This window comes from Phyllopteryx taeniolatus, unplaced genomic scaffold, assembly GCF_024500385.1.
Source record: "Phyllopteryx taeniolatus isolate TA_2022b unplaced genomic scaffold, UOR_Ptae_1.2 contig_24, whole genome shotgun sequence".
NCBI classification, from domain to species: domain Eukaryota; kingdom Metazoa; phylum Chordata; class Actinopteri; order Syngnathiformes; family Syngnathidae; genus Phyllopteryx; species Phyllopteryx taeniolatus.
This window is the reverse complement of record NW_026903162.1, coordinates 999,404-1,013,629: the sequence shown is the minus strand read 5'-3', so window position 1 is coordinate 1,013,629 and position 14,226 is coordinate 999,404. Positions and strand designations below refer to the sequence as shown.

Here is a 14,226-nt window from a genome sequence, read left to right as displayed (position 1 = left end):
CTCACTGGAAACGAATCCGACTTACTGCCAGCATTGCGGACCAAACTCTGACACTGGGAACAGTACAAGGAACGAACAGCCAGTATCAGGGGTTTCGGTACCCCATACTCCCGAAGCACACTGCCAGGACTCCCCGAGGGACACGGTCGAACGCCTTTTCTAAGTCCACAAAACAAATGTAGACTGGTTGGTCGAATTCCCATGCACCCTCGAGGACCCTGCCGAGGGTGTAGAGCTGATCCACTGTTCCACAGCCAGTACAAAAACCACACTGCTCCCCCTGAATCTGAGTTGTATTTTACCATCTCAGCCACAAACTGTCAAGCAAGCTGCAACAAGAATTGTTCCTACAGTACTATGCATTACGGCAAAATGCCGCCAACGCGCTGTGATGGGGTCACCTTTAAAATAAAAGCCTCACAAATACTACAGGGACTTCAATACTTTGGATTTCATTGGAAGTAGACTGTCCTCGAAATGTACCCAGGAAGGTTACATTTGGATCTAAAGTAGCATTTAAATAATAGTTTATTTTAAATCTATGATATATGATTACAATAATACCCGAATTCAAAAAAGCTATAAAATATAATTGGTATCATAGGACCAGTCCAGTTCAGGGTGACACTTGACCACACCCGGACTCCATCAAAACAAGGTCCATGAAGAGCTGGTGTTGCATTTCAAAATAAAAGACTTCTGAAATCAGTTTACCTGATTTAAAAAAAAAAAAATAATAATAATAATAATTATAATTTGGTATTACTAGACCAGCACAGTCATGGGGGACACTAGACCTGGTGGAGTCCTGTACTGACCAAGTGTCCCCCAGAAATGGAATGGTATCACGACACAAAATGGATTATTTAAAAAAACAACAACAACAGAGATGATTGTTGTGTTGACCTCTTTTTAAGGGTTAAATATTACATTTTAAAATATTTTTTTCAAAATTCTGCCTTTTTTCTCTGGGCCCTATTTTGAATTAAAAAAAACATTGAAAAAAAAAAAAATATATATATATATATATCAATAATTACAACCAGTTCAATTACAACCAGTTCAGGGTGTACCCCGCCTCTTGCCCGATGATAGCTGGGATAGGCTCCAGCACGCCCGCGACCCTAGTAATAATTATCGATACTGACTGATTAGAAATACTTGTATCGTTATACACTTTACAGCCATATCGCCTAGTCCTATTCAGTGTTTTCTCTGGTGATTGAAGTTAGTATTAGTCTGATTATCTTATAAAAATGTCAAGGGATTCTCATATACAGTGTATATTATACACCAGTTTAATTATATTTTATCGGGGGAAGTACAATTTAAAAAAAAGAAATTATCCATCCATTATCTGAGCCGCTTCTCCTCACTAGGGTCGAGGGCGTGCTGGAGCCTATCCCAGCTGTCATTGGGCAGGAGGCGGGGTACACCCTGAACTGGTTGCCAGCCAATCGCAGGGCACATAGAAACAAACAACCATTCGCACTCACAGTCACACCTACGGGTAATTTAGAGTCTCCAATTAATGCATGTTTTTGGGATGTGGGAGGAAACCGGAGTGCCCGGAGAAAACCCACACAGGCACGGGGAGAACATGCAAACTCCACACAGGCAGGGACGGGGATTGAACCCCGCACCTCAGAACTGTGAGGCTGACGCTCTAACCAGTCGGCCACCGTGCCGCCAAAAAGAAATCAATTTTTATAAATAATTTGTCAAACAAAAAGAAGCAATTAGCTGACTCCTACCTGGTGGGCCTTGAGGTTATCTGCAGAGGTATGGTTTTTGCCACAGTCCTGAGAGGTGAAGGATTTAGCTTCTGTGTGACTCAACTGGTGTTTCTTTAAGTGGGAAATCTGGTAGAACTTCTTCCCACAACTGGAACACCGGTAACGCCTCTCTCTCACTTTTGGGCAGCAAGTGGGAGCGTCAACTGTCAAATTTGCTGCTCTAACGGCCACAGCATCAGAATTTGATGTTCCCATGGAAAGCACTGTTTCTGCAGAGGACTTGGCAACCTCTGTGAGACTCTCCTGCCTATCTATATGTCTGTTTGGGAGTGGGTGGACAGGGGGTTTCTTTATTCGGCTGGTCAGACAGTGAACCTGTCGTGGTTTGGCAGCCAGGCGAGAGCTACAGCGGACAGAAGGAGCTGGGCCACCTAAGGTTCTCTGCCTGTCCGTAGAGTTCAACTTTAACCGAGTGTGCACTGCAGCCATGACACTGTCGGTACTGTCAGTGTGGCCATTTGATATCATAACAGTACTGACTACGTTAGCTGCAGTGTTAACTACAGAGCTACTTTCCTCCTGTCTACCTCTGTTAAGACTGAGTGTGGCTGAGTGAATCTTTGAGAGTTCATAAGGTTCTTTGGTCCGTCCTTCCTCTTCATCTGTCTGGTCATCTTGTCTTTCCTGAATAATCTGTGGGTTGGTCACATCCTTTTCCAGACCCCTTAATAATTTCATTGGGTATTCTGAAAAATGTAAAAAAGTTTAAAGTTCTTAGTTGACTGGAAATTCTAAACATGTAGCCATAAATGTGATGTTTATAGCATTATTAATTGAAAACAATGGGGCATTTGCATTTGGTGATGTGTCCGCTAAAGATCCACAACACTAATTGTCCAATGTAATTCAGTGGTCCCTCCTTAAGCCGTCACCTTTTCGTAGTGGAGGGGTTTGTGTGTCCCAATTATGCTAGGAGCTAAGTTGTCTGGTGCTTTATGCATGGAAAAGAGGACTAAGTTGAGGGACCAGACAAAGTACAGCTCCAAAAACCCATATGATGATTAAAAATACTGAAAAACGTTTTCCCTTGCCCGGACGCGGTTCACCGGAGCCCCCATTTGGAGCCAAGCCTGGGCGGGCACAACCAGAAATAGTAACATGGGTCCCCCCACCTCTTTTTTTCTGTCCTGTTCGACTGCTAGGTCAAGCAGAATGGAGGATCTGTATCCCTTTTATGCCGGAACAGTTTTACTATTTCACAGTGGAGTTTTTAAGTTGCTGCTGTGGTTTCTTAGTATTATAATTGAAGTTTATTGAGAATCAGTCTAACAGAACAAAGCTTCTAGAGGGGAGAGAGAAACGAAGACAAAAGACAAAGCACTAATTGTAAACAGGATGAGAAAAGTAAGTCATTACATTGTATATAACAATGAAACATTAAATATGAGTGTTGCATGGGGCTGTAGTGCTACACCCTGTGAGGGAAGAACAGGACAAGCTATACGGTGGGTACGGAAAGTTTTCAGATCCCCTTAAAATTTTCACTCTTTTTTTTATATTGCAGCCATTTGCTAAAATCATTTAAGTTCATGTTTTTCCACATTAATGTACACACAGTACCCCAAAATGACAGGAAAAAAACAGAATTGTTGACATTTTTGCAGATTTATTAAAAACGAAAAACTGAAATATCACATAGCCATAAGTATTCAGACCCTTTGCTCAGTATTTAGTAAAAGCACCCTTTTGAGCTAATACAGCCATGAGTCTTTTTTGGAATGGTGCACACCTGGATTTGGGGATCCTTTGCCATTCCTCCTTGCAGATCCTCTCCAGTTCTGTCAGGTTGGATGGTCAACGTTGGTGGACAGCCATTTTCCGGTCTTTCCAGAGATGCTCAATTGGGTTTAAGGCAGGGCCATTCAAAAACAGTCACAGATTTGTTCTGAAGCCACTCCTTCGGTATTTTAGCTCTGTGCTTAGGGTCATTGTCTTTTTGAAAGTGAACCTTTGGCCCAGTCTGAGGTTCTGAGCACTTTGGAGAAGGTTTTCGTCCAGGATATCCCTGTACTTGGCCGCATTCATCTTTTCATTGATTGCAACAAGGCTCCCTGTACCTGCAGCTGAAAAACACCCCCACAGCATGATGCTGGCACCACCATGCTTCACTGTTGGGACTGTATTGCACAGGTGATGAGCAGTGCCTGGTTTTGCCACGCATGCCACTTAGAATTAAGGCTAACAATTTCTATCTTTGTCTCATCAGACCAGAGAATCTTATTTCTCAGCTTCTTGGAGTGCTTCAGGTGTTTTTTTGCAAACTCCATGCGGGCTTTCATGTGTCTTGCACTGAGGAGAGGCCACTCTGCTATAAAGCCCCGACTGGTGGAGAGTTGCAGCGATTGTTGACTTTCTCCCATCACCCGACTGCATCTCTGGAGCTCAGCCACAGTGATTTTTGGGTTCTTCTTTATACCTCTCTCACCAAGGCTCTTCTCCCCCAATTGCTCAGTTTGGCTCCAATTCAACCCCAATTCCAATTAAGTTGGGACGTTGTGTTAAACAAATGAAAACAGAATACAATGATTTGCAAAACACGTTCAACCTATATTTAATACACTATGAAGACAAGATATTTAATGTTCAAACTGATAAACTTTATTGTTTTTAGCAAATAATCATAAATTTAGAATTTTATGGCTGCAACACGTTCCAAAAAAGCTGGGACAGGGTCATGTTTACCACTATGTTACATCACCTTTTCTTTTAACAACATTTAATAAACATTTGGGAACTGAGGACACTAATTGTTGAAGCTTTGTAGGTGGAATTCTTCCCCATTCTTGCTTGATGTACAGCTTCAGCTGTTCAACAGGCCGGGGTCTCCGTTGTAGTATTTTACGCTTCATAATGCGCCACACATATTCAATGGGAGACAGGTCTGGATTGAAGGCAGGCCAGTCTAGTACACCCACTCTTTTACTACGAAGCCACGCCGTTGTAACACGTGCAGAATGTGGTTTGATATTGTCTTGCTGAAAGGGGCGTCCATGAAAAAGACGTTGCTTGTATGGCAGCATATGTGCCTTCACAGATGTGTAAGTTACCCATGCCATTGGCACTAACACAGCCCCATACCATCACAGAAGCCAGCTTTTGATGCTGGCTTTTTTAGGAATGAAATCCCTAAATTCCTTGCAATTGTACGTTGAGGAACATTGTCCTTAAACTCCAATTATTTTCTCACGCACTTGTTCACAAAGACGCCCCATCTTTGCTTGTGAATGACTGAGCAATTCAGGGACGCTCCTTTTATACCCAATCATGGCTCCCACCTGTTCCCAATTAGCGAGTTCACCTGTGTGATGTTCCAAACAGGTGTTTGATGAGCATTCCTCAACTTTCTCAGTCTTTTTTGCCACCTGTCCCAGCTTTTTTGGAACGTGTTGCAGCCCAAAAATTCAAAGTTAATGATAATTTACTAAAAACAATAAAGTTTATCAGTTTGAACATTTAATATCTTGTCTTTGTAGTGTATTCAATTAAATATAGGTTGAACATGATTTGTATTGTGTCATCGTATTCTGTTTATATTTATGTTTAACACAACGTCCCAACTTCATTAAAATTGGGGTTGTACATTAATGAGGAAAAAAATGAACTTGAATGATTTTAACAAGTGGCTGCAATTGAAAAATTTAAGGGGGGTCTGAAAACTTTCCGTACCCACTGTATATCTCTGTATATCTGGAACAATTACACATTAGATATGAGTGTTGTATGAGGCAGTAGTGCTACAGCCTGTGAGGGAAGGACAGAACAAGATAAGACAGGATAGGGACAGGAGAGGAAGCATTCAGGACAAGGGTCATAAAGCCGGCTGTACAAACTGAAGTGTGGTGGGAGTGGCTATGTAAATTATAAATATCTATAGGACCAGAATGTGAGTGAGGGGATACCCAAGCAATTTGCTTACTTGTGAGTTATTTGTTGCAATGAGTGAGTTGCCCCAAACCCAGTGAAAAGGTCCCAGGGGTGTGTCCCTGCGGACACATGCAAGTGCATTTCAGAGTACCCACCCACTTTGGAGTCCTTGGAGGGGGGTACTGGAGAGCGCTTAGGCTACGGACGATATTGTAGCCATTTGCTAAAATCATGTAAGTTCATTTTTTTTCATCATTAATGTACACAAAATACCCCATATTGGAAGAAAAAACAGAATTGTTGAAATTTTTGCAGATTTATACAAAAAAAAACAAAAAAAATGAAATATCACACAGCCATAGTGTCATAGTGCATGTCAGAGCACAGCATATATTTAACTCAGGTGCTGTCCATTTCTTCTGATCATGCTTGAGATGGTTCTACATCTTCATTGGAGTCCAGCTGTGTTTGATTATACTGATCGGACTTGATTAGGAAAGCTACACACCTGTCTATATAAGACCTTACAGCTCACAGTGCATGTCAGAGCAAATGAGAATCATGAGGTCAAAGGAACTGCCTGAAGAGCTCAGACACAGAATTGTGGCAAGGCACAGATCTGGCCAAGATCCCAAAAACATTTCTGCTGCACTTAAGGTTCCTAAGAGCACAGTGGCCTCCATAATCCTTTAAGTGGAAGACGTTTGGGACGACCAGAACCTTTCCTAGAGCTGGCCGTCCGGCCAAACTGAGCAATCCGGGGAGGAGAGCCTTGATGAGAGAGGTAAAGAAGAACCCAAAGATCACTGTGGCTGAGCTCCAGAGATGCAGTCGGGAGATGGGAGAAAGTTCTAGAAAATCAACCATCACTGCAGCCCTCCACCAGTCAGGGCTTTATGGCAGAGTGGCCTGACGGAAGATCGGTGCAGCGTCTGCAGTGATGCGGACTGTGTATCGCTCCATTTTGGAGAAGAAGGAGCTGAGGGGAAAGGCGAAGCTCTCAATTTACCGGCTGATCTATGTTCCTACCCTCATCTATGGTCACGAGCCATGGGTGACCTGTATACAAATGGCCAAAATTAGTTTCCTCTGCAGGGTGTCCGAGCTCTCCCTTGGAGATAGGGTGAGAAGCTTGGTCAACCGGGAAAGGCTCAGAGTAGAGCAGTTGCTCCTCCGCATTGAGAGGAGCCAGATGAGGTGGCTTGGGCATCTGATTAGGATGCCTCCTGGACGCCTCCCTGGTGAGGTGTTCCGGGCATGTCTCACCGGGAGGAGACTCCAGGGACGACCCAGGACACGCTGGAGAGACTATGTCTCCCGGCTGGCCTGGGAATGCCCCGGGATCCCCCCGGAAGGGGATGGATGAGGTGGATGAAGTGGCTGGGGAGGGAGAAATTTGGGCTTTCTTGCTAAAGCTACTGCCCCAGCGACCCGACCATGGATAAGCGGAAGAAAATGGATGGATGAATTCAGTGGTTTGGTGAAGCGCTGCCTCTACAAGCGAAAACAAATCAGTGCTTTGAATTTATCTTTACGGGGCTTGCTTTTCCCTCACACTCTGGGCTGCTGCTCGTCTTGTCACAACCCTGTACAGTGGCTCATTTGCCGGAGACAGGACTGCCCCCTCAAAACAGGCTGAATTCATTAAGGACTGTAATTCTTGATCATTGGGGTAAAAAATACAAAAGTACAAAAAATTTGTCAATTCTTGTCAAACTGCATGTATAATGTAAGGGTGCCTAATAAAGTGACAAATGAATGTAGACCATCTTGATTTTGACCTTCTGCTTATATTACTTTCAATGCAGTTTTAGTTTCTCAGGCATTTCAATTTCAACAAAGCAACCAAAGCAAATTTCCCTCTAGCAGCTGCTTAATTGAATCCCACAATTATTTGATTGTTTTATGATATAATATTGCTGATCTGTTTAACTCTGCGTTTAATAAAAACAAGGAGTTAATAATACAAGCTTGTTTTTTTGTTTTTTTTTGGTAAGAGGAACAATCTCATGCTGCAGAGATTTTATTAGGTCATTTGTAGTCTCATCAATATCCACACAGGAAAACATCCTTCAACCAAAAATAATAAAGGATAGGCAAAATGGGAGAGTATAATTTCTTTGATAAATGATATGATAAATTGGCCTCGGGTTTGCTTTCTGGGTCAGTGTTTTTTGTTTAATTAAGGTAACTTTGTGTTTGCCAGATATGATTCAGCTTCCAATTAGTCATTGTCACCTCACACTATCATTTTTGAAAGGATTTCAGCTGACATGAGCAATTCTTTTCTCACATAGCTGCAAGGAAGAAAATGTTGTCTCCATAGAAATGTTTATAATTAATCTCGATCTTGATCTCCAAGGTGGATTTTTTTTGTCATTTAGCACAAAGTGTTTATATTTGTGCTCTGGTGTACAAAGTGTCGATTGGTGACACAATGTAGCAATCATTGCTTTCGATTGGTGACCCAAATAGGCCTAAAAAGTGCATAATGCAATGAATAAAATGTGGAATTGATAGCATGAAATATAATTGAATTGTTAACCAGATGCATGTGTAGCGGACGCGCTCCCGCCACACCAGGTGGCATCTTTTTCCAAATTAATTACATTTACATTTCAACCAATATACACTACACGTTCACAAAATTATTAATGCAATTAGCTACGAATGTGTTACTGCAAATGTCCACCAGATGGTGGCTAATGTGTTGCTCTCGACATCCACAGAAGTGAAGGTAAACAAGTCATGCACAATTACAAATTGGCCATAAGATGAAGCCAAAGTAGAGGTTAAAAAGGTCACACAAATGCTACAATAGTCTTACACTCGTTTGCTTGCTCAATGCATATTAGTAGACATATATAACATGGAACAGCTTATTACAAATATTTTGGTAACTAAGTGTTAGAAACCCACAATCATCTGTGTGCACAATGGGATATGTGAGATAGTTGAGGAAGTGTTTAGGACATTTCACTGTAAAGTGGGAGTTCCAATGGAATTTTTTTACATCATGTGATTTTAATGATGTTTGGTGATGTGATAAGGAATGATTTGTGGATACATACACTGTTGCATGATTGATCAGGTGTGAGCAATCCATTGACAAAGTAAACACAGTGGGTAAAACAATGCCCACCGGTGGGAGCCAGGCTTAACTATGGTTTGTCTCCATGGCAACACAGGAAGAGCATTTACTGGAAGAGACGTCAATGGCAAGAAGTTTCAGACGACTTGGGAAATTATCATGATGTAATCTGTCTCTAAGCGTTGTTTTTATGATCCTTTAAGGGCACAGAACAAGGGCACAAAACAAAAGTAACCAATAGTTCATAACATTACTTTATAGAGAGATGAGAGCGGGCCATTCCCGGAGGGCTCCGAAGTGCTCTCATAGGTCGAGTAAAAGCATGCAAATGACGCACACTCCTGGTCAGGCCCACGTCTTATAAAAGCCAAAAACTTGCAATTTTAGTGCTCTTGTTCTCCCGGTGGACAGCAACTGAGGTTAACTGCTTCGTCTCATTTCTAACTTTGTGTAAGACGCAGGATGATTAGAGAGGCAGTTTAAAAAATTATCATTTGAAAAGGCTTTATAGCGAATGGGCGAGAACAAAATAGACGAGTTTAGCAACGACCAGAGGGACTGGAGCCATTGACCTCTCTCTTCTTAACCCACACCTCTTGGACTTTCACATTTTGGACTTTTTTTATTATCCATCAATTGAAACTTTGAATATAAACAAATGCTTTCCTTGAATTTATGTTTTTGGATTGTTTTGGTTTTCTTTTCAAAGGCTTGGAACATTTCATTTGTGAGTGAGTAGATGTTTCACACACAGTTCCTTTTTGTGAATTTTAATTTTATTATTTGATGCTTTTGCCATTGCAAAATTCTATTCATTATAGTACCTTTTTCTGAGCATTGAAAAATGTCCCTTTCTTTTCTTTTAAGAGTAATAAGCGTAGTGTTATCTTACGTTAGCAGATTTAATAACAATTACAAACAGCACTTAATTATTTTAGTTCTATTTTTGAAAGGTTGTTTCGGCTATAATTTTAATAATAACAGGTCCTGACTGTCACACCAAGACGGTCTAAATTTCCTAGGTCAATTCCAAGACCCCAAGATCAACAGGGAGAGAGCAGCTTTAAAGAAGCGTGGTTAGTTTCACCCAACATCTGCCAAGGTTACGTTGTTCAGCTGAGGCCGAACGTAAGCCGTGCCGACACTTCACAAGTGACTGTGAGAACCTTGGCGAATCTCTCTCGACACCGTCTTAAGCAAGCTCCCGTCACCGGTTATGGTCCACTGTGTAATAAGCAGGGACAACGGGGAGCTTCAACCCTTTAAACGGGGAGCCGGTCAGGATTCCCTCAGTGCCTAAAGGTGCAGATTTGATTACCACAAATCACGATTCATAGAATCGCTTAGAGCCAATTCGACATGCTGCAAACACAGGACTAAAATTAGCATTATCATGCTTATATCATCATCATTATATCAATCGATATAGGCTAATTTGCATATAATGCAAAAAACAATCCCAAAAGGATTATAAATGACACGATTTGTAGACAATACATGATATTTTATGGTTAAGAAGGGACACAGTGGCCTTTCGGAAATCCTTAGCTGAGACTAGGCATACAGCTAATAACGATACGAAACTCCATACGAAAAAAATAGTTATTTTTTGGTGTGGCAAATTATTGCATATCCTGGATCAGTAATTATGCACAACTGACCGTGTCATTAGCATCTTTGATATATGATACTCCATTGTCAGCTTCGGACATAATCTCTTGGACAAATGGGAGGAAGTTTTGGTTAGTGCTGGATTAATCCTTGAATTGCCAGACTGCTCAAAACCCTTTATTCAAACGGTGGACAGCCTTGAGTGATGATGACATGACTGTGTTTACACAAGCCTTTGGGGGAAAGAAAAAGTTATCAGTCTCAAAGATAATGATAATATGCAAATATTATACAGTGAGAACTGAACAGACTACTAAGGTCAGGGGGTCGTCCGATATAGCCGATTGTCCATTACATTGAAGCACTTTTTATTAGTTTTTGTACTGTACAGTACAAAATTATTGGTTTTTAGATTTTGATTTTTGGAATTAGTGTGCTTCCTAGATCCAAATCCATTGCCAAAGGTGAACGGGTTGACACAAAACTGTTACTCTACCAAGAATAGCATGTTCCAAACTCCAAAAACTTGTTTTGTATTCCTCAGAGTCAAAGCCGCTACCATGCCGCTCCGTCTCTGCCAGAGCTCTACGCACAATAGACAATAGCTCATCATCACATGGCCGTCACGTCAATGCCCCAGATTCAACATGACCGCCACGTAGGCACGAGAGGCACCTGTTTTGGAATTGGATCGAGTCAACTGTATAACTGTGACTCGGAAATAGGTCAGTCCCATTCTCTGCCTGCATTGCACCACAACTTCTTCTTCTTCTTCTTTTCCTTTCGGCTTGTCCCGTTAGGGGTCGCCACAGCGCGTCATCCTTTTCCATGAGAGCCTATCTCCTGCATCCTCCTCTCGAACACCAACTGCCATCATGTCTTCCCTCACGACATCCATCAACCTTCTCTTTGGTCTTCCTCTAGCTCTCTTGCCTGGCAGCTCCATCCTCATCATCCTTCTACCAATATACTCACTCTCTCTCCTCTGGACGTGTCCAAACCATTGAAGTCTGCTCTCTCTAACTTTGTCTCCAAAACATCGAACCTTGGCTGTCCCTCTGATGAGCTCATTTCTAATTTTATCCAACCTGGTCACTCCGAGAGCGAACCTCAACATCTTCATTTCCACCACCTCCAGCTCTGCTTCCTGTTTTCTCTTCAGTGCCACTGTCTCTAATCCATACATCATGGCTGGCCTCACCACTGTTTTATAAACTTTGCCCTTCATCCTAGCAGAGACTCTTCTGTCACATAACACACCTGACACCTTCCTCCACCCGTTCCAACCTGCTTGGACCCGTTTCTTCACTTCCTGACCACACTCACCATTGCTCTGGACGGTTGACCCCAAGTATTTAAAGTCCTCTACCCTTGTCATCTCTTCTCCCTGTAGCCTCATTCTTCCCCCACCACCCCTCTCATTCATGCACATATATTCTGTTTTACTTCGGCTAATCTTCATTCCTCTGCTTTCCAGTGCATGCCTCCATCTTTCTAACTGTTCCTCCAGCTGCTCCCTGCTTTCACTGCAGATCACAATGTCATCTGTAAACATCATGGTCCACGGGGATTCCAGTCTAACCTCATCTGTCAGCCTATCCATCACCACTGCAAAAAGGAAGGGGCTCAGGGCTGATCCCTGATGCAGTCCCACGTCCACCTTAAATTCTTCTGTCACACCAACAGCACACCTCACCGCTGTTCTGCTGCCCTCGTACATGTCCTGTATTATTCTAACATACTTCTCTGCCACTCCAGACTTCCGCATGCAGTACCACAGTTCCTCTCTGGGTACTCTGTCATAGGCTTTCTCTAGATCTACAAAGACACAATATAGCTCCTTCTGACCTTCTCTGTACTTTTCCATCAACATCCTCAAGGCAAATAATGCATCTGTGGTACTCTTTCTAGGCATGAAACCATACTGTTGCTCGCAAATACTCACTTCTGTCCTGAGTCTAGCCTCCACTACTCTTTCCCATAACTTCATTGTGTGGCTCATCAACTTTATTCCTCTATAGTTGCCACAGCTCTGCACATCACCTTTGTTCTTAAAAATGGGCACCAGTACACTTTTCCTCCATTCCTCAGGCATCTTCTCACGCACTAGAATTCTATTGAACAAGCTGGTCAAAAACTCCACAGCCACCTCTCCTAGATGCTTCCATACCTCCACAGGAATGTCATCAGGACCAACTGCCTTTCCATTTTTCATTCTCTTTAATGCCTTTCTAACTTCCCCCTTACTAATCATTGCCACTTCCTGGTCCACCACACTTGCCTCTTCTACTCTCCCTTCTCTATCATTTTCCTCATTCATCAACTCCTCGAAGTATTCTTTCCATCTACCTAGCACACTGCTGGCACCAGTCAACATATTTCCATCTCTATCCTTAATCACCCTAACCTGCTGCACATCCTTCCCATCTCTATCCCTCTGTCTGGCCAGCCTGTATAGATCCTTTTCTCCTTCTTTAGTGTCCAACCTGCCATACATGTCATCATATGCCTCTTGTTTTGCCTTTGCCACCTCTACCTTTGCCCTGTGTCGCATCTCAATGTATTCCTTTCGCCTCTCCTCGGTCCTCTCAGTGTCCCACTTCTTCTTAGCTAACCGTTTTCCTTGTATGATTTCCTGTACTGTGAGGTTCCACCACCAAGTCTCCTTCTCTCCTTTCCTGCCAGAAGATACACCAAGTACTCTCCTGCCTGCTTCTCTGATCACCTTGGCTGCAGTGGTCCGGTCTTCTGGAAGCTCTTCCCGTCCACCGAGAGCCTGTATCACCTCTTCCCGAAAAGCTGCACAACACTCGTCCTGTCTCAGCTTCCACCACATGGTTCTCTTCTCTGCCTTTGTCTTCCTAATTTTCCTCCCCACCATCAGAGTCATCTTACACACCACCATCCTATGCTGTCTAGCCACACTCTCCCCTACCACTACCTTACAGTTGGTAACCTCCTTCAGATTACATCGTCTGCACAAGATGTAATCCACCTGTGTGCTTCTACCTCCGCTCTTGTAGGTCACCCTATGTTCGTGCCTCTTCTGGAAAAAAGTGTTCACTACAGCCATTTGCATCCTTGTTGCAAAGTCTACCACCATCTGTCCCTCCAAGTTCCTTTCCTGGATGCCGTACTTACCCATCACTTCTTCATCACCCCTATTACCTTCACCAACATGTCCATTACAATCTGCACCAATTACGACTCTCTCTCTGTCTGGGATGCTCAGAACTACATCATCTAGCTCCTTCCAGAATTTCTCTTTCACCTCTAGGTCACATCCTACCTGTGGGGCATAGCCACTAATCACATTACACATAACACCCTCAATTTCAAATTTCAGCCTCATCACTCGATCTGATACTCTTTTCACCTCCAAGACATTCTTAGCCAACTCTTCTTTTAAAATAACCCCGACTCCATTTCTCTTCCCATCTACACCATGGTAAAATAATTTAAACCCTGCCCCTAAACTTCTAGCCTTACTGCCTTTCCACCTGGTCTCCTGGACACACAATATATCAACCTTTCTCCTAATCATCATGTCAACCAACTCCCGAGATTTTCCTGTCATAGTCCCAACATTCAAAGTCCCCACATTCAGTTCTAGGCTCTGTGTTTTCCTCTTCTCTTTCTGCCGAAAAACCCGCTTTCCACCTCTTCTTCTTCTTTTTTGACTTCGACTTCGACCCACAGTAGCTGAATTTCCAACAGCGCCCTGCAGGTTGACGGCGCCGGTGGCGGACGTTGTTAACCTGGGCCACGACCGATCCGGTATGGAATTCTTTGGATGAACGCTCATATTTGTTTGGCAAGGTTTTAAGTCGGATGCCCTTCCTGACGCAACCCTCTGCATTTATC

The 14,226-nt window shown here is 42.9% G+C and overlaps 1 protein-coding gene and 1 long non-coding RNA gene across 6 annotated transcripts in view; one reads left to right on the top strand and one right to left on the bottom strand.

The window, feature by feature from the left end:
* znf408 (zinc finger protein 408) overlaps positions 1-14,226 on the bottom strand; it is a 65,888-nt gene that overhangs the window by 23,180 nt on the left and 28,482 nt on the right. For all 4 annotated transcript variants that reach the window (XM_061765013.1, XM_061765014.1, XM_061765015.1 and 1 more), the window contains one exon: positions 1,755-2,482. In XM_061765013.1, coding sequence (XP_061620997.1) covers positions 1,755-2,482 — 728 coding nt within the window. The remainder of the gene's footprint in view (positions 1-1,754; positions 2,483-14,226) is intronic.
* On the top strand, positions 9,080-13,437 carry LOC133473353 (uncharacterized). Of its 2 annotated transcripts, none has more exons than XR_009787046.1 (3): positions 9,080-9,482; positions 10,907-11,087; positions 13,048-13,437. It is a non-coding gene; the product is annotated as an uncharacterized LOC133473353 (long non-coding RNA). The 2 variants fall into 2 exon arrangements; XR_009787045.1 differs by having other exon boundaries at positions 9,083-9,478.